The sequence below is a fragment of the Lissotriton helveticus genome, chromosome 7 (genome assembly GCF_964261635.1).
Source record: "Lissotriton helveticus chromosome 7, aLisHel1.1, whole genome shotgun sequence".
Lineage (NCBI taxonomy): Eukaryota > Metazoa > Chordata > Amphibia > Caudata > Salamandridae > Lissotriton > Lissotriton helveticus.
In genome coordinates this window covers 1,834,432,349-1,834,457,159 of record NC_136068.1, presented here as the reverse complement: position 1 = coordinate 1,834,457,159, position 24,811 = coordinate 1,834,432,349, and the positions used below count along the sequence as shown (strand labels likewise).

At 45.7% G+C, this 24,811-nt stretch overlaps 1 protein-coding gene across 1 annotated transcript in view; it reads right to left on the bottom strand.

Moving 5' to 3' along the window:
* The window catches only part of LOC144770826 (C-type lectin domain family 2 member D-like), a 143,932-nt gene that overhangs the window by 104,871 nt on the left and 14,250 nt on the right, over positions 1-24,811 (bottom strand). The window contains exon 2 of the mRNA XM_078655600.1: positions 14,407-14,493. Within this exon, the coding sequence (XP_078511726.1) occupies positions 14,407-14,493 (87 nt within the window). The remainder of the gene's footprint in view (positions 1-14,406; positions 14,494-24,811) is intronic.

The window sequence follows — 24,811 nt, the reverse complement described above, 5'->3', positions numbered from 1 at the left end:
ATATGGTAGAGTGTCAGAGAGGGTGTTGGGAGCCGTGTCATTTGCTGATTTGAAAGTTGTGATTGGTGAATCTAAAGTTCCGAGTTGGTGTGTAGCATGGTAGGGTGTCAAAGAGTAGGTTGAATGCCATGTCATTTGCTGATTTGTATGTCCATGTAAGTGGTTTGAATATGGTCCTGTTCTTGAAAGTGAGCCAGTTGGCCTGGTGACAGGATTCAGTCTGAGCATAATAGGACGGAATGTATGAAGCTCTGTTGTTATACTGAATAAGCAGCTACCTATGTTATGCCATCTATTAATGTAATAACTGCACTTTCACAATTGCTTTATTAACCTTCCTGCTTTCTCAAATTTGCTTGAAAATGCACGATTTTTCTTCTTTTTTTTCAAACTTTTCTTGGGGGGGTGATCCTCCCAAACCCCCCTCTTGGGGTTCAGGCTCGCTCGCTACGCTCGCTCGCTACGGTGCTGTAAGCAAATCAGTTTGCGCCCCACCACTTTCGAATGTCACCCACCGCCCCTGGACGTTGACGCCTTCCTCGAAGACGTTGTCCGGAATCGGAGCTGAAGATCTTTGAGCCATTGTTCTCCTCGCTCTTCGGTCCCGGATAGTCTTTTTGGAGCAGAAAGAGGCACAAGCTGAACAGTCTTTCGCCTCGTGCTCCGGAGAGAGACAGATGTTACACACCTCGTGCAGGTCGGTGTGGGGAAACTTCGACCCACATTGAGGACACTTCTTAAATGGCGTCCTTTCCATGAGCTGGAGTTGAGGCCTAGGTAGGCCCGAAGGCCGTCAACGACGACCGGAATCGAGATCCTCGATGTTTGAAGATTAGCGTTGACTGGAAAGCGTTCGAAACTAAGTTTTGTAGTTTGGTGAGGATTGCGCGCCGAAGGAAATCGGTTTCAACGCGGAGCACTGGAAACACACCCGAGCCCGGTGGTGGAAAAAAACAATCTGGGGATGGAGCCGATGCCCATGCGCAGTATCATCCTAAGAAGGAGTCACCTATCCTGTGACTCCGAAAGACTTTTCTACAACAAAACAAACTGCAAGCATCCGGACCCAACACTAGGTGGCCATCTATGCATAGTGTGTAATCTGCAGCTCATATGCCTCGAACATAACAATGAATGATTCTGAGAGTAAATCTTCTATACGCACTGTAGGAAAGTAGGATCTGTTTTTATGGGGGGGGTTTGTTGCAGAGTTTTATATAGCGCGAACTAGACCTGAACCGAATCGGGTATCACACATTCATTTTAGGCACAGGGAGATTAAGTGATTTGCCCAGAATCACAGGAGGTTTTAGCGTTGTTACCGAGACTCAAACCCAGATCCCCAGGTTCGAGGCCAAGCGCCCTACTTGTTAGGTCAACTCTCCTCCCCTCACTTTTTGCCTGGTGCTATGCAGTTTCTGACTAGTCTGACTGGGATCCTGCTAATCGAAACCCCAATCTCTCTGCTTTCTCCTCTAAATGTGGTATGGTAAGTACTTAGGTACATCCCAGAATGGATACTGGGGTAACCTTATAAGTCCCTAGTATATGGTACTAAGGTACCCAGTGCATAGGTACCCCCAGAGGTCCCCAATGGACTAAAGTATGTAGTATGTCACCCAAGGAAGACTATTCAAATTGTAACTACAGGCCTGCCATTGAAGCCTGTGTAAGCTGGTGCTAGCATCACTTACGAAAGCAATGGGATTCCCTATAGCTAGGGTCACTGCACTTAAAACCTATAAGTCTCCCTTACTGTAGGCCTTTTTAATCCTGAAGGCAGGGTGCTCAGTTTTAAGTGTGAGGGTGCCCCTGCATGAGCAGGGCACCCCTACAGCCTTCGGAGTCCATTCCCTCGAGTTTTAAGTGAGACAGCCATGTCATATATAGAGGGGCACCACTTCATTACGCGATGACCATCTCGAAACTGGCTGTAATGAACCCTATTGTGTTTGGTATCTAATATCTTGGAATTATACCCCCACACCATAAACTGTGTGGGAGGTATGATTTCATGCACTGTAAATGCCCTCCATTAGGCCATCAGTGATCCTGGTACCATTCTTCTAGACCCAGACAGCACAACATGGCTGTTGCTGACCAGAGACACGATTCTGCCCTCCTGCTGCTGAGCAGGGGAAGGCAGAACAATAGGTATCCTGTCACACGGAGGTGGGACCGCCTCCCAGACAGGATTTAGTGTACGGGGCCGGGTGGGAGCACTTGCCAGTGCTACTCAGTCTGCATGAGGGGTACATGTGATGCCCTCCTGGCATAGTCCAGTTCAAACCCATTGCAACATCCTCCCCACTGTCCAATTCTTTCCTGGGAGGGAACCCTGAATCATCCCAACCCTTTCCTTAGGGTACTTAAGGGCATACCTGAGAGGGGGTCCCTAGATTTGTAATGGGACACATTTTATATCAGACACCATTTCTACTTCGACCATCAGGGCCCTCTGGACTTTGCTTTGGGCCTAATTTCATCTCTCTACTCGTCTTTTGCATCGTCTGTGCCTGTGCTACATACATGAACCTTCCAAGGCCTGTGGGCATCCAAGCCATCTGAAGGAATCGCCGTTGAAGTGAAGAAATCACTTCCCTGCATCTGCAGGAACCACATCTAAGCTGACCGGTCTGCTGATCCTGGGCTCCCATGGACTCTGAAAGGTTCAGCAACACAGGTGGTGGTTCTTCTCATCCCTCAAGGCCTGCCCTGTCCTCTCACCAGGTTTGAGGCCAGTATCCCTCATCGGAGCCGCAGGAACCGAACCACTGTGCATCGCGTCAACATGCTGTTGCCAAGGCTTGTTGTCTTCCTTTCATCTTTGAGCTCCAAGTAGCCCCAGCATCAAGCATCTCCAGTGAACAGAATCTTCGACCACACCACATCGCTTGCACCGCGGCCTGCATCTTTTGGTGAGCTGCTCGAAGTCCTCCTGTGACTCCAGTGCCTCCGGTCTGTGGGTCCTGTTGAGGGTCACCTTTGAATTCCTAGTGCTCTCCTGATTGTTCGGGCCTGTCCTGTCTCCCCTGTTCGTGGTGAGTCACCTGGACCTTGCTAGTCCCGACACTAAACCTTCTTCACTTTCCACATTGTTTTCAGTTGCCGAGGCTTGCTGGTGCTCCAGACGGACACTGACCCCTCAACTAGCGACATCCGACGTGGGACCTGCTCCTGGTCTTCCACAGCTTAGCATGGTCCTCAGAGCTGCAGCGCCAAGGTCACCGTCATCTCTCCTGCAACACCTGGTATCGGTGGGCACTTGATTTCTGTGCCCCCTGGTCACTCCTGAGTGGCCTAGATTCTGTCCCCTCTGCTTGCAGGTACTCTTTACCTCGAATCCACCTTTATATTCCACCGGACACTTTCACCTTCTTCAGCAGCGGCATCTTTCTGAAGTCCTCCATTAGGTTTGATGGCAGTTTCTGACCCCACTTCACACCTATGCACCTGGCTTCCCTGGTGTTGATAACATGGGTACTAGAGTATCCACGGGTGGGGTGGCTCTCCAACCTTCTGTCTTCCACAGGATTTCTTCAAGGTCCACTGGGAAGGGTCCTTCTTTAAAATCGCAACCCACGACTTATACGTTGATTTGTACAGAGAACGCAGCCATGTTACCATACTGCACACGATCTCCGTGGAGTTCCTAGTTACTCACCTTGGGTGGTTCCTTGGGTCCCCATCTCTTTTACGTCCTCTGGGTACTGTCTTGACTCGATTCATGGTTTGCCTACTACTATTTTAGTATATGGCTTGGTTCCCCCCAGGGTCCACTGTGTATTCTGTGCTACTTATGTCTTTCTATTGCAAAGTATTATGTGCACTGTGTATTTCCCCAGCTAGGAGATATCTGTTTGTGTTAGTGAGTGTCTTATAATGAATACATATTTTTATAAATACATTGTGGGGGGGTCTTTTTCACTTAATTGATACCTATAAAATTATGTTCTGATAAAACAAGCTGCTTTACACTTCTTCTGGACTAAGCCTGAAAGCTGCTCTCCACAGCTACCACTTAGAGAGCTTTCTAAGGTTGTCTAAGACCACAAACATCGCCATAAGGATTGTCTGGATTAGTGCAAGGTGTCCACTTACATAAGTGAACATCATATACTAAGTCAGACTCTCACACCCACAGTTTGTGCGAGGGGGTAATCTGCACCAAAGTTCTACCCACTATTTTAACCTCTGAGATTTCATATTAAAAAATACCTATCTGTCTGCTTTAATACAGAGTAATAGCAATCAACCCTTAAGTGCCAATTGACTTTAACTATGAAGTTCACAATCAATATGTCAGGGCTACTGACTTTGTTGAAACTTTTTATTTTAACAATCAAGACTATAACCTTTTTCATTGGCCTGTCACAATAAGCAGCTCAGACGAATTGTGTTGGTTCATAAGATTTACCACAAGACAACCATTGATATACTGTAATAACATTACCAATATGTACAAAGTACAGTTTTCAAAACAATACAAAATCCCTACGAATAGAGCAGAGTAAGATTACCATTGTGGAAATCATATATCCCCGTGATTTGTTCAGGTGGATAACCAAAACCCTAATTTACCATGCTAATCTGTGAGGTTCCTGTAACTAAATACCTGTCTCCAGGCTTCAGCACAGTGTAATAATAATCCACCCTTAAAAGCTAATAATAACAATAAGCAAGATCTTCTTGCTTTTGTCAGGAACTTTTCATTATAAACATATGAAACACTAATGAATCTAACATAACTTTTCCCAGTGAACTGATGAGGGCTCTACCCTTTACCAATGGCTTGACACTGTGTACAGCCCAGGCCAACAGAAGTACGCCAAAGCTGCCAACAATCTGACATACATTTAGAAAATTACAAATATGTACTAAAGTACAGTTGGCAACACAGTATACAGCCCGACTCAAAGTGCCTAAGAAGAATCATCAAAGAGAAATTCTTCTCAAAGGGTTTTTTGTGAGTGAAGACCAACATCAAAACACTTGCCTAGGGTGGTATTCTGTGAGATTACAGCCGCGGTGGAGGGAGGTGAGAGACACTTCCTGTGATCCCATCATGCTTTCCCGCTATGCCCTTAAATTTTAACTGTATTCAGGATGTATTTGCTATGTCGTTTTAGTCATTGTTAAGCATCATGTTTGTACCATTGGCGACAATTTAAATAAAAATAATAATAATAAAAATAAGTAAATACCTTTCTACAGCCTGTGAGATAATGTGATACTTATACTAGTCAGAGGCCTCCTGGCTTTAGCACATACTATCACAATAAATAAGCCAGGACTAAATCTATTTTAATAACTTATCATAATAAACAGACAAGCCTGGACATAACAGTTCCTTGCACGTTCATCAAGCATTAATCTGTTATTATTGGCTTGTCACCAAAACCAACTCAGGCCTACTGTACTGAGTATAAGGTTTCCCACAAACAACCATCCGGCATACAGCCATAAAATTGCATAAGTGTGCAAAATTACAGTTGGCAAAGCAAAATAGTATCCCTCTAACAGGGCTTAACAAGGAGTCTTACAGTGCAAACCTTCATTTCTTATAGTTTGTCAGAGGGGGTATCCAACACCAAATCCCTGGCCTATTAAGGTAATCTATGGGGTTCCTTGTAACAAAACATCTGTACGCTTTAATTCAGAATTATAATAATAATAGGCCCTTAAATGTCTCTGGACTTTAACATATACTTTCACAACCAATATATCAGGCCTCCTGTCTCTATCACTGGATTGTAATCACAACAAACTCAAGCCCATAGTACTGAGTGTGCTTTCCTCAAGGCACCCATCAGGCATAAACGTAAAAATGTATAGAAAATTACAGCTGGCAAAGCAAAATACTACTTCTCCTAAGAGAGCCTGATAAGGACTATTGTAGTGTATATCTCTTATCGGATGTATGACATTACAACGCATGCTTTTACATCACATGCTTTTACAACGCGGTTTTTACAACGCATACCATTACAACGCATAGTGGTTTGGGGCGCTGGATAGTGAATAGTTTAATTTACTATTCCAACTCCAGTCCCCGTGGATAGTAGGGAAGGTGTTGGACAGTAAATTAAACCTATTCCCTATCCTAGAGCGCCCCCCAGCGCAATGCGTTGTAATGGTTTGCGTTGTAAAAGTTGCGTCGTAAAGGCACTGCGTGGTAAAAGTTGCGTTGTAAAGGATGTTTCCCCTCTTATCCCCACAGTTTGTTGCAGAAGATCACCAACAGCAAAAACTTGCCTCTTACAGGAATCTGTGAAATTCCATGTTACATGATACCTATCTATAGGCCTTAGCGTAGTGTAATAGCAATCCATCCTTAGGAGCCTATTGTCTTTAACAGATGCTTTTCACTATTAGTAGGTCAGGCCTCTGTCTTTGTCATAACGTTGCATAATAAACATAGAAAACCTATGAAATCTGATATGCTTTCCCAATGAACAGAGGAAGCCTTTACCCTTTAACACTGACTTTATTTACACTTTACCCAATACCAGCCTACTACAGTGCATGTAAATTAGCATCCAGACTGCATAGTTATGAAATTACAAATATGCAGAAACATACAGCTTCCAAAACAATATGCAACACCTCATGAGAGCGAACCTCCATAGGGTTTCTTAGAGTGTGTGGCCAATGTCAAAACCCTTACCTACTATGGTAAACTGTGAGATTCCATGCAACAATATACCAATATGTAGGCTTTAATATAGAGTACTAATAATCCACCCTTTAATGCCGATAATCTTTGATGTATGCTTTTCAATATAAATATGTGAGGCCTCGTCCCTTTACCAGTTCGTAATATACAAATCCGGAACATAGCTATAACCACTGCCGTGCCACCATAACCAACTCTGTCCTGCTACATCAAGTATATCCCACAAGCTTAAAAGTGCAATCTTTTTAGCGGAAGCTCATACATTTGGGTCAATCAAATCCTATATTCAGGGTGACCAACATGAGGTTAGAGACTAAGACCCTCTCAAAGTAGGGCTCTGAAAGTTCTTTTTTGTTGATCACAGAAGGTAGAGTGAAAGTTGCAGTCAAGCCAGACCTAAAAAACCATGAACTTTAATGACCAACCTCTTGTTATCTGTGCTGCTGTCAAAGAAAAGCATAGTAAATTAGTTAGTTCCTTTTATTAACTATAACTGGGAAATTTTCCTTCAGCAACCTTTGCTTTTATTTGAGTGAATATATATTTGATATATATGGAAAAGGCTACTTACCTTTAAAGCATCTGTTATTAGTGTGTAGTGTGCAGTGGATCCAGATGCTTAGCATACACATGCCATCTACTGTTGGGCTCAGAATTTTGCAAGTTGTTTTTCTTCGAAGAAGGTTCTCAAGTCACGAGATGCAGTGTTACTTCTCCTCTCGATGTACACTGTGCATTGGACACCAACTCCATGATAGATCCTTTTCTGCACAGCAGGTGTAAGGCTGTTTGGAGTGTGAACGAAAGAATATGATGCGTTAGGGCAATGCATAATGAAGACAATTATAGTAAAAAGATCTGCATCGTTGCATGCACACACGGGGAGGAGGGAGGGTGCATGTGAATCTACAGTACTACATGCTATGCGAAGATGCTTTCAGGGAATGGAGCATGTTCGGTTCATAGAATGTATGGCTGTATATTCAAATGCTCTACGTAGACGGTATAGCAGTACCCTCCAAGTTGTGGTGGCTAGAACATAGATAAGACAGGTTTGTGGGATAATGTTCTTAATGCTGCTTGGACGACTAAGGCTTGTTGCTGGACCAATATGTCCCCACAATAATGTTTAGTAAACGTGTGTGCGGTTGACCAGGTGGCAGCTTACAAATAACAACTAAGGGGATGTTGCTGAGGAAAGCAATAGTAGCCCACATCTAACAAATAGCAGGTGCCCTCTGGGGCATATGAAGTACCCTTTTGGTCTTGAGGTAACAGGTTTGGATACATTTGATAATCTTCCTTGCTATGTCAGCTTTGGAGGAGAAGGCCTATCCTTCGTGAGGCTCAGCAAAAGAGACAAACAGTTCGTATGATTTGCGGAATGGTTTGGTCCTGTCTTTGTAGTCCATAAGAGACCGTTTAACATCCAAAGTCAATAATACTCTTTCTGCTACGAAATTTGGCTGTGAGAAGAACACTGGGAGTTGTATGGTTTGATAGTGATGGAAAAGTGATAATACCTTAGGAAGAAACAGGAACTTAGGGTTGGTGCTGAAAGCCAACCTATTCTTGTGAACCTGTATAAAGGGTACTTGGATGGTAAGAGCTGGTAGCTCGTTTATGCACCTAATGGAGACAATGCCAACTATGAAAGCTACTTTTCTTTAAAGAAATTGGAGGGGGGATGAGTGCAAATGGACGAATAGTAGCCCCTTAAGTCTGGTAAGCATGGTGTTGAAGTTCCAAATCAAGGCTGGAGGTGCCTAGGGGGTATGCCACTCTTTAGTGCCTCCATTAATTCTCTTACCACTGACATCCTGAACATAAATGTATGCTGACTGTTTTGCATGTAAGCAGCAACCACAGTTAGGTGGAGGCAAATGGATGTTTAGGCTAACCCCACCTTTTGTAACTGGAGAAGGTAGGTAACAATCTTTTGTACTGTAAACTTAAAAGTGTCTGATATTTTTGTTAAGCAGTAATGGACAAAACTCTAGCTGCATAACAGGCATAGGTTGTAGGCCACCTTGTTTCTTTAACCTTTTCAATGTTTCGGATGGCCCCTGGCTGTCTGACGTCACGGTGGGCATGTGTGGAGGACAGCTGGGGGCCGTCCGATCTGAGCATGCGTCAGATTCTGCTGCACCGCGGCGAAGCAGCTAAGGATGGACAAACATTCCTGGGAAGGTGAAGCTACCCTAACTCTAGGACCTCAGCTGCCAAATCACAAGATTGATTTGTGCTGGATCTAGATGCCTGGCTTGGCCAGTTCTCTGCATGAATCGGTCTGTTCGAGAGGAAGCCTCTGGTGGGGTCTGACCAACAGTTGCTGTCTAACCCAGGTTGGGGTGCCTAGAATGAGGGTGAAAGTTGTTTGTCTGAGCTTCCTGATCATGTGTAAGCTAATATCCCTGAGTTGTTAATCCACAATGCATTGCCTACTGGCAGTGTGTGAAGCTATCTGGTAGCAAAATTTGGGCATTTTACTTTTTCTACGGTGGCAAAAAAGGTCTAAAAGCAGAGTGCTTACTGTTGTAAGTATGAGTGAAGGACCTTGGGGGTGGAGGTGCTATTTGTGGACTTGTTGATCCTGCTGAGTAGGTCTGCAAAATTGTTGGCTAACCCTTGTAGCTGTTTCAACAGTGGATGAACAGTGTGGCGGATAGCCCAATGCCAAATGCTGTGTACTAGGTGAGAGAGCAGAGGTGAAAGTGTGCCACCCTGCTTCCAAATGTAATACATAGCTGTCATGTTGCCAGTTTTGACCACTTTCCCCGGCATGATTTGGAGAAAGGCTTTCAGGGTGAGTTCATTGCAGCTGTTTTGCATTGTGATTTAAGTGGGTGAACCAGCCCAGGAGAGTGATGTCTGTGGTAACAATCACATGAGGAACTGGGTCTACAAAAGACCTGCCTCACACCTTGTTGGTAGGTGTTCACCGTTGCAGAGCGTAACAAGCTTTGGCCTAAATCAACACTAGATCTTCCCATTTACAATGAGCTTGTGACCATTGAACATTCGTGCAAAACCCACATGTGCAACCTTGCATACGCAACTATTGCAATGCACGATGACATCAGGCCAGAAGGCGCATTGGAATATGACTAATCGGTTGAAAATGATGTAGTAGGTGTTGAAGGACTGAAATCACTTGCCCATTGGAGTATGCCTGGGCACCGAGCGAAGAGTACGGAAACAAGGAAAAGCTGCCATTTGGAAAGCAAGAGGTGAGATTTGATGGTGAATATGGTGAAGCCTAATGCATGAAGCAAGGAGACTGGTAGGTTTTGTGTGTTAGACACTATATTCGGTTGCTGCTTTTGATTAGCCAATTTTCGAGGTATGAGAACTATTGAACTCACTTGGCGGTGGATATGGCAACTCCAAAAGGCAGGACTTTGAATTGGTAGTGACAACCTCTTACCACGAAGCGTAGATACTTGGTACTTGCTCTGAGCAGAGTCAATGTTGATATGAAAGTTGGTGTCTTGGAGATTGAGAGCCGTCAAAAAATCCCCTTGCGGCAAGATGGGGTGACTTCTTGCAGTACCGTCATCCAGAATTGTTCTGGAGCCACCTTTTGTGAGAATTAGTAAGTAATAGGCGCATGTCTCTTTACCCTTTTGCAGTGGTGATACAGACTCTTTTGCAGAAGTGCATGCACCTCTACTTTGAGAAGGGAGAAGTGTTCAGTACTGAGTTTGTGCATGAGTGGCAATATGGTGGGAGTGGCAGAATGCAGCTTGAGGTTGTAACCATGTTGCATAATGTCTAGCACCCATCTGTCTGAGGTGACTTGTTGCCGTTAATGGAGAAGACTGCAACAACAAAGTAATGGATAGAATGCATGAATTATTCTCAGCCGCTGGTAATCGCTTGGGTCACATCCCAGCACATCCTTTTTCGTACACCATGCCACCTTAGCATGGACCCAGCAATTTGCAAATCAATCTTGACCCTGCTCCAATGGAAACAGTACAGCCTGAACTGCCAGCCTGGGTCCTCCTTGAACCAGAAAACAAGCAACCCAGGACCACTTTCGCACTGATTAGGGCTCATTAGCCTGGTATAGCTTAGTTCCAGTGGCACAGTGAGCACAGTACCCATATCTGGGCATACATGTCGCCTTTAGGATGTCAACTGCAACAACAACAAGATGATGTATGGAATGCTTGAATTATCTCAGCCAGTGGCAATTGCTCAGGTCCCATCCCAGTCCATCATTTTTTACTCACTATGCCCACTCAGTTTGGGCCCAGCCATTTGTAAATCAGTTTTGACCCTGCTCCAATGTGAACAGCCTAGCTCAAACTGCTAGGCCAGGATCTCCCTGAACAGGTACAAAGCAACCCACGACAGGCTGTATTTCTTGCTTTCTTGAGTTGTGTGTGGTATTTCTTGAGCGTGAACTTGCAAGTATTTCTCACTGTGGTATCCCGTCTGGTTCTCCATTTTCTCTCCAGCAGTTTGCAGGGGCATTTTATGTTTCTGAGTTCTTCGGTGTACCCGCTGGCTTGGGTGTTGGTTCTTGAGTGTCTGACATTCTTCACGGGGGCTTAGGTGTCTGCTCTGGTAGTAATCCAATCGTTGGATGCTTTGATGTCGGCATGCAGGTTGCTATGAGGTTTGGTTGGCGGGCAGTGAGTGTGCTGGTCCAGTCTGTGTCCTTTATCTTGTTCGAGCTACGTGTGAGGTGTAGGTAGTGTTGGCAGAGGGGGTTTGGGCATCAATGATGGTTTTGGAGCACTGAATTGGCGGTGGCAGGGCCAGATGGTTTCGGAGACAATGAGGGCTTCGGTGCTGGATTCAAACTTTGGGTGTCGTCATCCTTGGAGGGAGGTTTGGCACCCTCTGTAGGCTTACACTGGTGCTAACCAGAACCTGTGAAGGGCGGTCGCCCGTGTGGGGGGTTGCCTCAATAAGGGTGCTTGGTGTTCAATGCACTACTCCCCTAGGATCAGTGCTCCAACTTTGGACAGGCAACAGTCTTTTGCTTTTGAAGTACTGGCATACTCGCTGTCCCTGTGTGTTCTTCATCTGTGGACCAGACTACGAGGCTAGGAAGTCCTCTTGTCATCTGGTCTTCTTAAGACCCACTCTGCAGCTCTTGAATGATGGAAGGTTGGGCAGGAGTGAACGCCAAGGACCCAGCTTTATCTTCCACCTGGGTGCTGAAAGGGTCTTCTTCCACAACCATTTCTTTATTGGTTGATAGGTCTTCTAGCTGCATGTTGTATAACCAATGACATTCTTTTAAGTATCATAGGGTTTATTCGACCAAAATAGTAGGCAAAAGGGGCACTTAGTGTTGTCATGGTTGGTGGACAGAAAAAGTTTACAAAATTTCTGCTGGTCAGTCCACGATATCTAGGGTGGCATTGAGGGCAGTATTGGAAAATCACCTGAAACACATTCTCAGGCGAAAACCCATGTGGAACTGTCTTCGGCCTCCAAAGGGATTATGCCCTGACGTCACTCAAGGGAGACCGTGTCCCAGGAATTAAATGTTTATCTGATGAGAACTCAAGTAGACACCAATTGGACCCGACGGCAAAGTGAGAAACACAATGAAAGCCTAATCGGTGCACATACGAATCCAATGACGGAAAAAAATGCTCTAACATGGAGTTTGTGCCCCGGCGCAATGTACATGGAGAGTAGTCACACTGCATCTCGTTACTCGGGAACCTTCTTCAATGTAAAACAACTGGCAAATGTCTGAGCCCAACTGGCATATGTCCAAGCAAGAGTATGCTACCCATGTTCCTCTACAGCCACACATGCCAGGAACATATATATTTCACATCCATGGTCACCACTGTATAGTTATAATTAAGACAGCATGTCAAGAAGGAAAGTGTTTTTGTTTTGCTAATAACTTTGGTGCAGTTTGATGAATCTTTACAAAACTTTCCATAAAAAAATATTTGCACCTCTGCTCCTGTGTGGAAAGTTTCAGGGTGATCCTTCAACTGTGACAGAGAAAAAGGAGAAGACCCAAAACATTATTTTCTCAAGTTAATTCTCATAGGACATTTTGGAAAGAGATGCAGAACAAAATGTCTCTAAGAAGTCAGAACATTACTAAGAAAGTGTGCTTTTTGTGATCTGGTGTAAATCAGTTCAGCGGTTTTCAAGAAATCTTAATTTAAACAGGTGCGGAGGGTGTGCTTGAAAGGTTTAAAAAATAGGTATATCTGAATGGTTCGTCCCGCTGGACATCTGCAATACCATCAATTATAAAAATAGCTAGCTGATTTTCTTTGTGCCAGCGGGGTACTCAGTGAGGAACTGCGGGACTCCAATGGGAGCTAGGGTACTGAGAGACAATGCAAGGTTCAACTAATGAAGCTCACATGTTCTTGCAGTATTGCTGGGGTGACTCTGATGTTACGGTACAGTGGGAGTATCTTGAAACAAATTTTTGTTTAAAAATGAACATGAAAAATGCTTTGTGGAGTCCATGGAGGGGTTAGCCACGAACGGGGTGTTGAGCACAAGCCCGGCATGCGGTTGCCTGGTGAAGGGCAGTTGGGCCAAAGGTCATGCAGTGCGGGTATTTGGCCATAGATAGTGCACAGAAGTGATGTTGGGCACCTGCAGGGGGTTGGGAGCGGGGCCTGGCCACAGGAACTGCCTCCAATACCATGCCAAGAACAGCCAAAGGCCTCAGAAATTCACTGAAAATAACAAAGGTTAAAGTGACATTATAGTTAGGTAAAGTAATAAAATCTTAGCTTACATTTAAAATATTCTCTGAAACAAAGGTTACATCGACGTTATAATCATTTGTAATAATAATACAAAAACGAACGTTTAAAAACAGAAAAAAATTGAAAGTCACGATAGTTTACTGAGCTAACTATACCTTGTGCCATGCACTGCCTATGACTTCACAAACTACATCACCTCAGATGAAATATGCATTTAATCCAAATAATTATGGCCAATCATAAATCTTACGAATTGGGCTGGAGACGAGCATGCCTTCCTTCGTAAAGGCTTTACTTGTTATGAAGCAGCATTTGTTCATCTTTTCTCTCAGTTCCCTATGACAGTTCCCCAGAATGGTGGCATTGTGTACAGATCTTCCTGATTAAAGGGATTCTGTGAGGCAACCTTCAGGGACAAAGGCGATGAAAGCCTCAGAGTCAATAACACAAAAATATACTTTTACAAAGAAGAAATCTTAAAGTTGAAAAGATTGTCCTCAGAAGTTTTAGCTTTCCTCTGTCAAATCAACATGATCTGCCCTTGAGGTGCTATCTTCTGAGAAGCGGATATATGCCTACCACAGGATTTTCAGCTTTCCTCTAGGGAAGAGATTTTTGACAAGTGGTACTAATGTCTGTCCTTTTTCACAAAACATCAAAGCTTTGTTTGGGTAGATTTGGGTTGCAAATTAAGGGGTTAATCATGGCTCCTCGTTTAGGTTGTTAAATTCTTTTAAACTGGAAAAGACTGATAAACTAATGCATACAAAGACACAGATATTGGGAATATGGTAAAGAATAGTAAATAAATTTACAAATACAGGCAAAGATGCAATGTACGCAAAAATAAACATAATCGCAAATGTAAATTTCAGATCCTGCTGCATAAACTTCAGTGTGTCACTTTACCTAGATTCTTCCTCTCTTCACAACACCAGCATTTATTTGCTGTAATAAATACCCTCAAAATCACACTAGTAATGCCTGGACTAAAGATAAATTCTGAAAACTCACCTGAAAGAGCAATTATTAATGCCACTACCAGGACCGCCAGAACAACTATGACCCCACCAATGAAGATGATCTTGATACGTTGGCCACCTGAAAAAAGAAAGGAATGAGGTCAGCTACAATGTAGAGCACAGTTTCACTTAACACAGCGCTTAGCAGTTTGGTTAACCGCTAAGGTGTCTCCATCATATGAAATTTATTTTCAGTGAGTGCAACACATTTTCTTAGATGGACTCTACATCCTTTGCCAAACTTACTTCAAGAATGACAATAAACCAAACTTTCTGACTGAACAATCCTTTAACACTCCTTTGTAATATTATTAGCAAACATTCCGTACAACTGATGGCTTGGCTTCCACCACTTTATTCCTTATGGACTTAAAATTGTCCGGAGAAACTTTAACACAATAGCTTTTTCCGTAGTGTAACTGGAGTTATACATAACAAATCTAAATCACTGATTGAACAGCTCTGCTTCCAGCTTTACTAACAAAGCCCAAGCCCCCTTGGTAATGTTTTGTGGTCATATCCTTTCTCTATTATTCTAGCTCTACTACAGTCCTAATACCCAACTATGAATGACCGGACTTATGACAGGCACTGAGTGTAGTGCAGTGCAAAGTGCCTCCAAGGTGCAGTGATGTGTATTCCTGAAGGTCTACCTTAGCACTTCATGTAGAAGATGCTTCTGACACTTCAGGAACCTCTTCAGCGAGGCAAGTCGCCTTGGGTAGAACTGCACTCCAGCTGAAGAAAGTGGAGTCACATACAATATCATGTTGTGGCCACTGCACAGGTCAAGATTGAGGTCTAGAGCAGGTTAATTAAAATTATTTGCAAATAGTCAATTCAGAGAGAGGTCTTTCCTCTGCCTTCTGCTCGTGCTGGCAAGCTGGCACACTGAAAAACAGCCTTTCCTGAACATGAATGTTGACTCTATATTTCAGTACAAAAGGGGGTGGTGATGGACGGAGCATCTGAACCAATCAAACACTCACACCCAGTCAAAAGATCTGGGTTTGATCCATCACCGTTCTTTAGCCCACTCTGCCACCCCAGTTCAGACATGGCTATATGCAAATCAGTCTGACCCTGTGCCTCATGGGAACAGTCCAGCCCGAACTGCCAAGCCATGCCTTCCCTGGACCGGAAACAAGCTTCCGAGGACTGGTTTCTGGCATTACAGCCGTCTTCAGCCCGGCTTGCTTGAATCCAGTGGCAAAGTGAGCAAGGGACTCACGTCTGAGCATACCCTGCCACACTTATGGCGGCCAAAGCGGTTCAAAAGGGGGTGGTGATGGACGGAGCATCTGAACCAATCAAACACTCACACCCAGTCAAAAGATCTGGGTTTGATCCATCACCGTTCTTTAGCCCACTCTGCCACCCCAGTTCAGACATAGCTATATGCAAATCAGTCTGACCCTGTGCCTCATGGGAATAGTCCAGCCCGAACTGCCAAGCCATGCCTTCCCTGGACCGGAAACAAGCTTCCGAGGACCGGTTTCTGGCATTACAGCCGTCTTCAGCCCGGCTTGCTTGAATCCAGTGGCAAAGTGAGCAAGGGACTCACGTCTGAGCATACCCTGCCAAATTATGGCGAACAAAGTGGTACAAACGGGGGTGGTGATGGACGGAGCATCTGAACCAATCAAACACTCACACCCAGTCAAAAGATCTGGGTTTGATCCATCACCGGTGTTTAGCCCACCCTGCCACCCCAGTTCAGACATGGCTATATGCAAATCAGTCTGACCCTGTGCCTCATGGGAATAGTCCAGCCCGAACTGCCAAGCCATGCCTTCCCTGGACCGGAAACAAGCTTCCGAGGACCGGTTTCTGGCATTACAGCCGTCTTCAGCCCGGCTTGCTTGAATCCAGTGGCAAAGTGAGCAAGGGACTCACGTCTGAGCATACCCTGCCACACTTATGGCGGCCAAAGCGGTACAAAAGGGGGGTCCATCACCACTTGTAAAGTGAACTGCTACTCCTGCGGTAATGAACAAGCAAGGGCACAAAATAAAAGAAGGAACAATCAAAGAGTAAACAGCCAAGTCTTCAGCTGTTTTTTTAAACACCATTCACTTATTACTGACCGCAACTCGGCCAGCAAGCTATTCTAAGCTTGCAGGCCCAAGAGGGAAAAGGATCTACCTCCTACTTTTTCACGCCTAACCCTAGGGACCTTAGCATATATATATAGTATATTTCCTAGAAAACCAGGACAGCTTGGTCCCACATCTTGTTACTAAAGATAGTGAGACTTTTCCAACCCGTATATTCCGCAGAGAGTGACTATCGGAACCCACAAAGCCAAGACTGGAAACAAAGAACTTCAACAAAGAAAAAACAAAGCAACATCAATTCTCCTTGTATGCACAAAGGATCCATAATGACACCCATAGGAATGGTGTCCATCAGGCCCCGCCCAGTTGTGCTCCTATTAAGAAAAGAGCTGAAGACGCGCTTTTTCTTAGAGCACTACATCACGGCACAGTAGCAGTCCACTTCCCTCAGGATCCAACGACACTGCCAGTGACTCGCTGAATCCATCCCATTGACCCTACGCAGCACCCCACTGTCTGTCAGCTAGATTCACAATATACACATACCACATACATATACACATGAAGCAGATTACAGTGCAACTGGTTAGGTATTGTCACAAGTTCAAGTATAGTTGCAGGACCCTAACACAGCCCTACAAGTGCTGTCATTCCTACTGGTCTGCAGCAGCCCCAGCTCTTTCTTTCTCAAACACAGACTTACACACTCTCATGCACTCTCCTGTGGGAGTGCCTCAAGCTGTCACTTGAGGCACTCCCACTAATCAGTAAAGTAAGACACATTCCTTCTAGTGCTTCCGAGTTCTGACTTGCATCACTCTATAACAATGCATTCCTGCGTATTATTGTAAAGGCAGGGTTTGGCCTTACTGCTTGGGAGCCCATACCCAGTGGTGATTAGTATTTCTGCGTATTAGGCACACTGCTCTGCCGGTACTCTCATATTCACTTCTTACCATCAGAAGGCCCAACTCTATGTTGTTTTCTCCTTACACACACACTGATACACTACTCCCAGACCACTAGCAGTCCCTGATACTCCACACCAGACAGAGCGACCGCTCCACCACAGGTCTGGTCTGTAGCAAAGACCCACAACTAGCAACTTCGGGTGCAGTGTTGCATACACACACGCGCACTCACACGTTACCTCTACTAATGAGAAGTCGCTCACAAGAGCTTTGCCGACAGGGTCCTGATGTCCAGCACCCTCTCCAATTCTAGACGGAACGGACATACACACAGGTACCAACACACTTAGCACCCTACCTGGGTAGCCAGTCATCTAGCAATTAATGGCTTACAAAATTATAGTTTTGCCAAAGCTCTCTTTTCTGAAATGCAGGTGCTACTACAGCCATTGTGAGGTACACAGACAAAGATGCTGGCGCCCACATTCATGTGCACATTCACACACACATACTAAAGGGAGGGAAGCCACTTAAGCCTTAAGTCAGATGCCTGGCTCTGGCTCAGCTCGAGGTCCTCTTAGAACCTCGAGCCCAAAACGAGCCGAGTTTTCCTGTTGCTTCTGTCTGCCCACGCCCCTCCCCCCCAGCTCTAATCTGAATGAAGAGGAAGCATTAACCCTTGATGTAGAACTGGAGAGAGGAAGAACTATCTGTCTATGTGACACCACAAACATTTCTTGTGTTTGATTTAAAAGACTACAATACGGTTCCATGTATAACAAGAACCTAGGCCGCATATATGGCACACATGGGAACAAACTCCCTCCACATCTCCGTGCTATGGAACAGGAATCGGAGTTCAGAAAGGCATTAAAGACCTGGATTTTTAGTCTCCCTGAAACCTGCGCACGTGCACTAGTATGAGGACCCTGGTCACACTACGGATAGCAGCCGGACCAGACTCTAGATCCACTCTGGTCTGTCTAGGCGCCAAGATGCTCCTTGGAGTGATAGTCGCGCGGTACAAATGCCAATTTACATTACATTACATGGCAACTGACTTTCTTTTTAGTTTACTAATGGTGTTGTCGCCAGAGCAGGGGAAGGCATGCATGTTTTTAAGCTGGTGTTTTAAAACTATCACTTCTAACAAATACCTCTCAATACAGTGATATAATCTGAGGCACTAAGGAGAATCGCATCAGCATGTTAAAGAAATGCACTTTAAAATAAATTGGTGTATCTTATTTGACCATATGATGCTTGCTGCAAGATTGAGATGGCAAACACTTACACCGGCTTCTGTAACCAAGCAAGACGCTTCGCTGAGTTCTGGCTTTATACGCCCTATTAACAATAACTAATGGGACTCCAGGAGACCCAATCACAAAGAAGGGACTCTGGGCTGTTTCGAACAGGTCCAGCATATTTGCCCAAACTTATATAAATGCAGAAAATATGCCGTTCCTAACTGCGGGAATGGGGGAACCAGTCAGGGAACCGGTTTTGAGTGTTCATGAAGTGCAGGGGAACGAGGGTTCCTCCTGTTGGAATTTAGGGCCCTCACACATCCGGCTGGGTGTCATGCTTCATTATAGGACTGTTCCTCGTCTGGAGACTCACCTCACGCAGCTAGGAAGTTTCACATTACAAAGGTGGCGTAGGGGAAAGATCTATGTCACTCCCTACTCATCCATGCTGGTGGGGTGCTAATATGGGTGCTTCACGCAACCCCTTCCTCAAGTGCAGGTGATAGCTCTGGATGAACACTTTGTGGTGCTAGGCAGGAAACTAGATGGGACTATAATGCTTTCATTAACATATATGCTGCGAACACAGGTCGCCAGCGTTCCAGTCATCCATAGCGCCACATATTACTAAGGTCATGCAATTCTGCAATTCCCACTTCCAGGAGGAGTGACTTTAATTGCATAACAGATGTGGCACTTGGTAGGTCACACCCCTCGCTTCGTGTCACCCCCGTTAACAAAGCTGCTGGAATCTTTTGCTCCTGGATAGCAGTTTGAAACCTAAGTAACACCTGGAGAGCGCATAGACCACTGGGCAGTTCCTTTTCCTACCATTCCCGCTTACATAACCTCTCTGTACGCCTACCCGAACTGTCTGGGCAGAATACCTTGCCAGATCACACCCTAATCACAACCATGGGTGGCTCTTCCATTAGGGTGGAGGAGCGTCGCCCCGCTGCTTTCTCGCAGTGCGAGAAGCAGAAAAATAAAATGGTAATAACTGAAAGTTATTACCATTTTATGGTAGGTTGTTTGGGGCTGCTCTGAGAGCAGGGGAAGAGTGTTGTGCCTGCCCACTCCTGAGTACGCAAAGACTGTTTGATCGGCCCCCTGGGTCTGCCCAAACCAGTCATGCGCTTTCTGTCCATCTCCATTCAGGCTCCAATGTAGCCTACATGGAGAAAATGGCCTCCACACAGGCGCCTGGCTGAGCGGCGTCCCGACCAATCACAACGCTGCTTGCAGCGTTGCCATTGGCTAAGGGGAATGAGCCTGGCTGCCTGCTTCTGATTCCTGTTCCTTGAGAGCAGGAGTGTAGAGGAATACACAGGACCAGGCTAGCGGAAAGGTACGTTTAAGTATATATTTTTTAATTATTAAATTAAACCCCCCCACGCAAACCCCGCGTGACCCCCCCCACAAGTCAAGCCAGCTGCGACTGATCACAACCCTCTACTTCTGACTTTCGCCTGGGGTAATACTAGACCCCCTTATACCCACTTAGAGTCAAAGGGCCTGATTACGATCTTGGTGGATAGGATACTCTGTCACAAACGTGACAAATATCTGGTCCTTCAAATTTCAAGTTCCAGAGGCTATAATGGGATTGTAATTTGGCAGACGTGATATCTGCCACGTTTGTGATGGAGTATCCCATCCGCCAAGATCGTAATCAGGCCCTAAATGGTTTGGCTCTAGATGACCTTGTTTTTAGGGAGGGCCAGGGGAACATTATTTGGCATTACTTTGCTGACAATGTGGGCTCCGTTTACTCCCCACTAGCAGGATAGGAGGCATTTAAACTAGTTAGTATAGGACATTGTATTGCTAACACATTAGGGATTCATGCCCAAGTACAAAGGAAGATTAGGCAATACAAGCATCTCTTAGCAGCCTTGGAATTGCCTCCTGTCGGGAATACTGCCATCCATGACCGCCTACGTGTGGAATGGAAAACTCCTGGCACTAACTGAATGCCTCCGGGCTTAAGTCTATAAGGCCTACAGCGCCAGAGCACATGAAGAACTTGACAAGACAGGGTGACTGCTAGCATGGTTGGCCAGACCTTATCAACGCGCCTCACAAATCCTCAAACTACGCACATCCAATAGCAGTATGGTGAATACCCAGGGCTTTAAGTGGGCCGGGACTGAGCACCGGCAGTTATTTTTAGGGGGCCTCAAAACGGGTCGCTATCGGGCTCTATTTTCGGGCCTCGCAGAGGTAGTCCGTTTTCTTTTTTTTTTCTCTTGGACTATTGTTACGCACGTACTTAATCAAATCAAGCTAATGCGCTTCCAGTACCCCTGGCATCCCCACACCAGCTCGATCCGAGGCCTAACCAGAGTGCCCACAACTCCTTGGTAGTGTGCTTTCATCGCACCATTGTGTCGATCAATGGTAACTCGAGTGGGATCATTTAGCAGCTTAAACCACTTTGTGTGAGAAACTGCCTACATTTTGATATCTCTTCTTTACTTCTGATCATGGGAAACTTGCTTGTAAAATTCCAGTCAAACAAAAGTTAGACGTGAAATATTACAAACGTGTTTGCAGAAGGAAATTTTATGTGACCGTATCATAACGAGGATGTGACAGCCCTATTTTGCAAGTGTGAGAACAGCAGGCTGATTTTGTGCGCTGCGACGCTGGCCTGCAGTAGCGCCCAGTTGTTTGGAACACCACAAGCCTCTCGGTGTGTTTACCACCAGTATTAAAGCCACAGAGGGGCCTATTCAGTGTCCTTGTGACAAGCACCCACTGCATACCCACGGGGCGATGAAGGGGAGGAGGGAGCGTTTGCACTGTTGAACAAAACGCCCGTGGGCACAGTAGTAGGAGGTGTGAAGATGCAGGAGCTCTAAGAGGGGGTGAAAAAACGTCAAAGAATCATTAACATGCAAATGGTCTTTTAAAGACCTGTGAAGTACTCGGGTGCGGCTGTGTGTGCCCAGGAAGCTGTCTCAGCCTGGGCTGCCACACAAGACGGGGGGGGGGACTCTCTCTGAGAGTCCTAGATCTGACGGCTTGTCAGAGCAGGGGGTACTGCTACACTAGTTATCTTTATTTAGACCACGCCCATACTTAGATAGGACACGCCCCTTTGGGGGTTGCCCCGCCCCTTTTAGAGCACCCCCAGTTTTTCCCCACTTAAAGCCCTGTGCATACCCAGTCTGAAAGCAACAGGTGTGTGTAGTGAAATATTATACACAGTTTTATGCCCGACAGTGAGAGACATACCCCCAGCATATGCATGACTATATCGTGGTGGCAGAGCCACACAGAACAGCTGTTGTGGATGAGGTTTTACTGGGAGGGGAGATCCTTGTCCAGGCGATAAGGGGGGCCGGGCCGTTAAAGCCCTGGCCCGAAGGAAGACCTCCAGGCACTGACAGGCAGCCATTAGAATTTTACTCTGCGTATATTGATATCTTTGCCCCTGTATAGACTGAGCTGTTTAACACAGATAGATCATTCCCACTGATGCTTCATGAGGCTCCTGGTCTCCCTGTTTAAGCAGGATAAGCCGGGAGAACTGTTCAACTTCCACAGGATCCTGTCTATCCTCAACGTCGATTATGAGATATAGAGTAAAATATTAGTTAATCGGCTGCTCCCCCATGTACAAGGCCTTCTTCAAAAATATCAATCAAGATTCACGCCACTTGGAGTACTGCGAACAATATCCGACAACTAGTGCAGGTTAAGCACGCTGCCCAAGTGAAATCTAAAAGTCCTTATTATAGCCATAGACATCGAAAAGACCTTCAATTCCCTGTGCTGGAATTACCTATACGCCACAATGATGCGTATGGGAGTGGGCGGTGGTTTCCTCAGCTGGACACGTCATCTTTACACAAGCCCAGTTGTGCAAGTAAAGTCTGGCTCCACAATCTCACCGAATTATACAATCGCGCGGGGCTCTCAACAATGCTGCCCCCCTCACCCTTGCTTTTTGTCATGACAATGGAGCTACTTGCCCTCACACCACTCATCAGCACCACTTCTAAGGCTTGCAGGTTGGTGACAAGCCCTTATATTTTTCCCCGCACGCAGATGACCTCTTTCTTTACACTAGGGGTGAGTGTGCAGAAGTTGAAGGAGCCAGCGCGGCATTAGCAGAGTTTGAACATCATTCAGGCCTGCCGGTCAATTCGGACAAATCAAATGTTTTTCCATTAAACATCCCACTTGCAAGGGTTCTCCTGCCCTAAAGTGGGACAACTCTCTGCTGAGAACCAGTCACATTTCACTGTCTCAAGATCAAGGTGTACCACACTAAGGCCGAGTTGATTGATGGCAACAGAAGGGCAACACCCTCTGCCCTACGATGTTCCATACAATTCTGGGTCAGACTTGCCCCTTCTCTGATGGGACAGATTGCCCTGTCAAAAATGATATTCCTCCCTCGACGACTCTACTATTTCATGACTGGCAGTCCACCTCACCAGATCCCTCTTCACTGAAATGAATGGCCAGCTTACCTGGCTTATCTGGGGTGTTGGGTGCCACTGTTTTGCTCTGGTTAAGGTCCGCCTTCCAGAGATGAAGGAGGTCTTGCAGTGCCTGATATGGAGCTCCATTACCTTGCTGCACAATTCAAATAGGCAGTGCTCTGGTGCGTTAGTCTCTGGGGTAACGGCACCCAAGGACTGTGATTTGCCTACCACGGGGTCCAGTCTGGCAACCATTCTCCTTACTCCGCAGCCCCATTGGTGAGCGCATACAGAGAGCCAGTGTTATGAGCCCTCCAGTTTGCGTGGGACAGAGCGCTACACAGCACCAAGATGACGCTCCCCTATAATACAATCTTGCCCCTATTGATGCTGTTGCTTCTCCCAAAGACTAGTGAATGGTCAGGATTACACGTCTTGGAGCGAAGGGGAATAGCGACCATTGGCGACAGGTTCCTAAGTGGCCATTTGCAGGACTTCCAGGACTTGATATCTGAGTTTGATGTTCTCCAACATTAGTTTTTACTATGAAGTGCAGTTGCTGTGACTATCAGGTAAACTCAGGGAGTGGAGGGACAGAAACTCTCCAAACGCAATGGTCTAAGGACTATAACGATCATGACGGCGCAAGACAGTCAGTCACACTCCTTTATAGTTCTCTACTTTCCCACACAATGCACAATCTTTCTCCCTTGCGGACTAGCTGGGCTATGGACCTGGGACGAGACCTGGCAGATAGTGACTGGGCCAATGTACTCTACTATGCCGCACGTACTTCCTGTAACGCTGGCTTTAAATTAATTCAGTATTATTACCTACACAGGGTATACCTGACCCCTAAATGACTCAACAGAATATTCCAAGGCAGCCTGTCTGAGGTGGTGACTACACAACAGGACTTTTACAATATTGTACGGTATTGTCCGATTCTCACTCCATATTGGGAAACTGTGACGGCCCATGTCAATACTTCTCGATAAGTTCCCGGCTGTTTGGTTGTTTTCCAGACCCTGTACAAGAATATTAACCCCCAGGTTTGCAGACCTAGCAGGCATATCTCAATGTCTCGGAAATCCCCTGCAACTCCCTCTCTACTGGGATGGCGACGGAAACTGGCTAGATGATCAGAATGTGAGAGTGTTGTGATGAACCTTGGGGTACCAAGGGGATGATGCAACCCAGACCATGCTTTAGATTGGGATCAGATACTGCGAGACACCCCACCGTCAGGAAGACAGGGTTACCTACTTCTTATCCCAGATGCAGCCTCAGCGAGTAAGGGCAGAACCCTTCTCTCTCTTGAATGACATCAATAAGACCATATCTACCGCATTTTGCCTCCCAGCGCGTGCGAGGAGACCCCTCGTCGACTACCCCTGGCCCTCTTCCCTGCACTATGCTCCCGCCAACTTTAGGACCCTGAGTTCGTATCATTAACTATATACCGGTGGCATAATACCCCTGTTCATGGGGTTGGGCTTTCAGTTGGTTTGATCTTTTCTATTCCTTCCCCCATTCTCCCTACAACATGTCCTTGGCTTTGTGGGACTCACTCACATTATTTGCTTCTGTGATAGGAGTTGGTTTTATGACCTGTTACCATGTACATGGCTTTTTTGATAGCAAATATAACAAAACTATTGATTGTATCATATGGCTGTCAGAGTGTTGCCCATCCTCATCAATATTTAGATTGACACCACGTTTCACTATTTCTACAAGTGT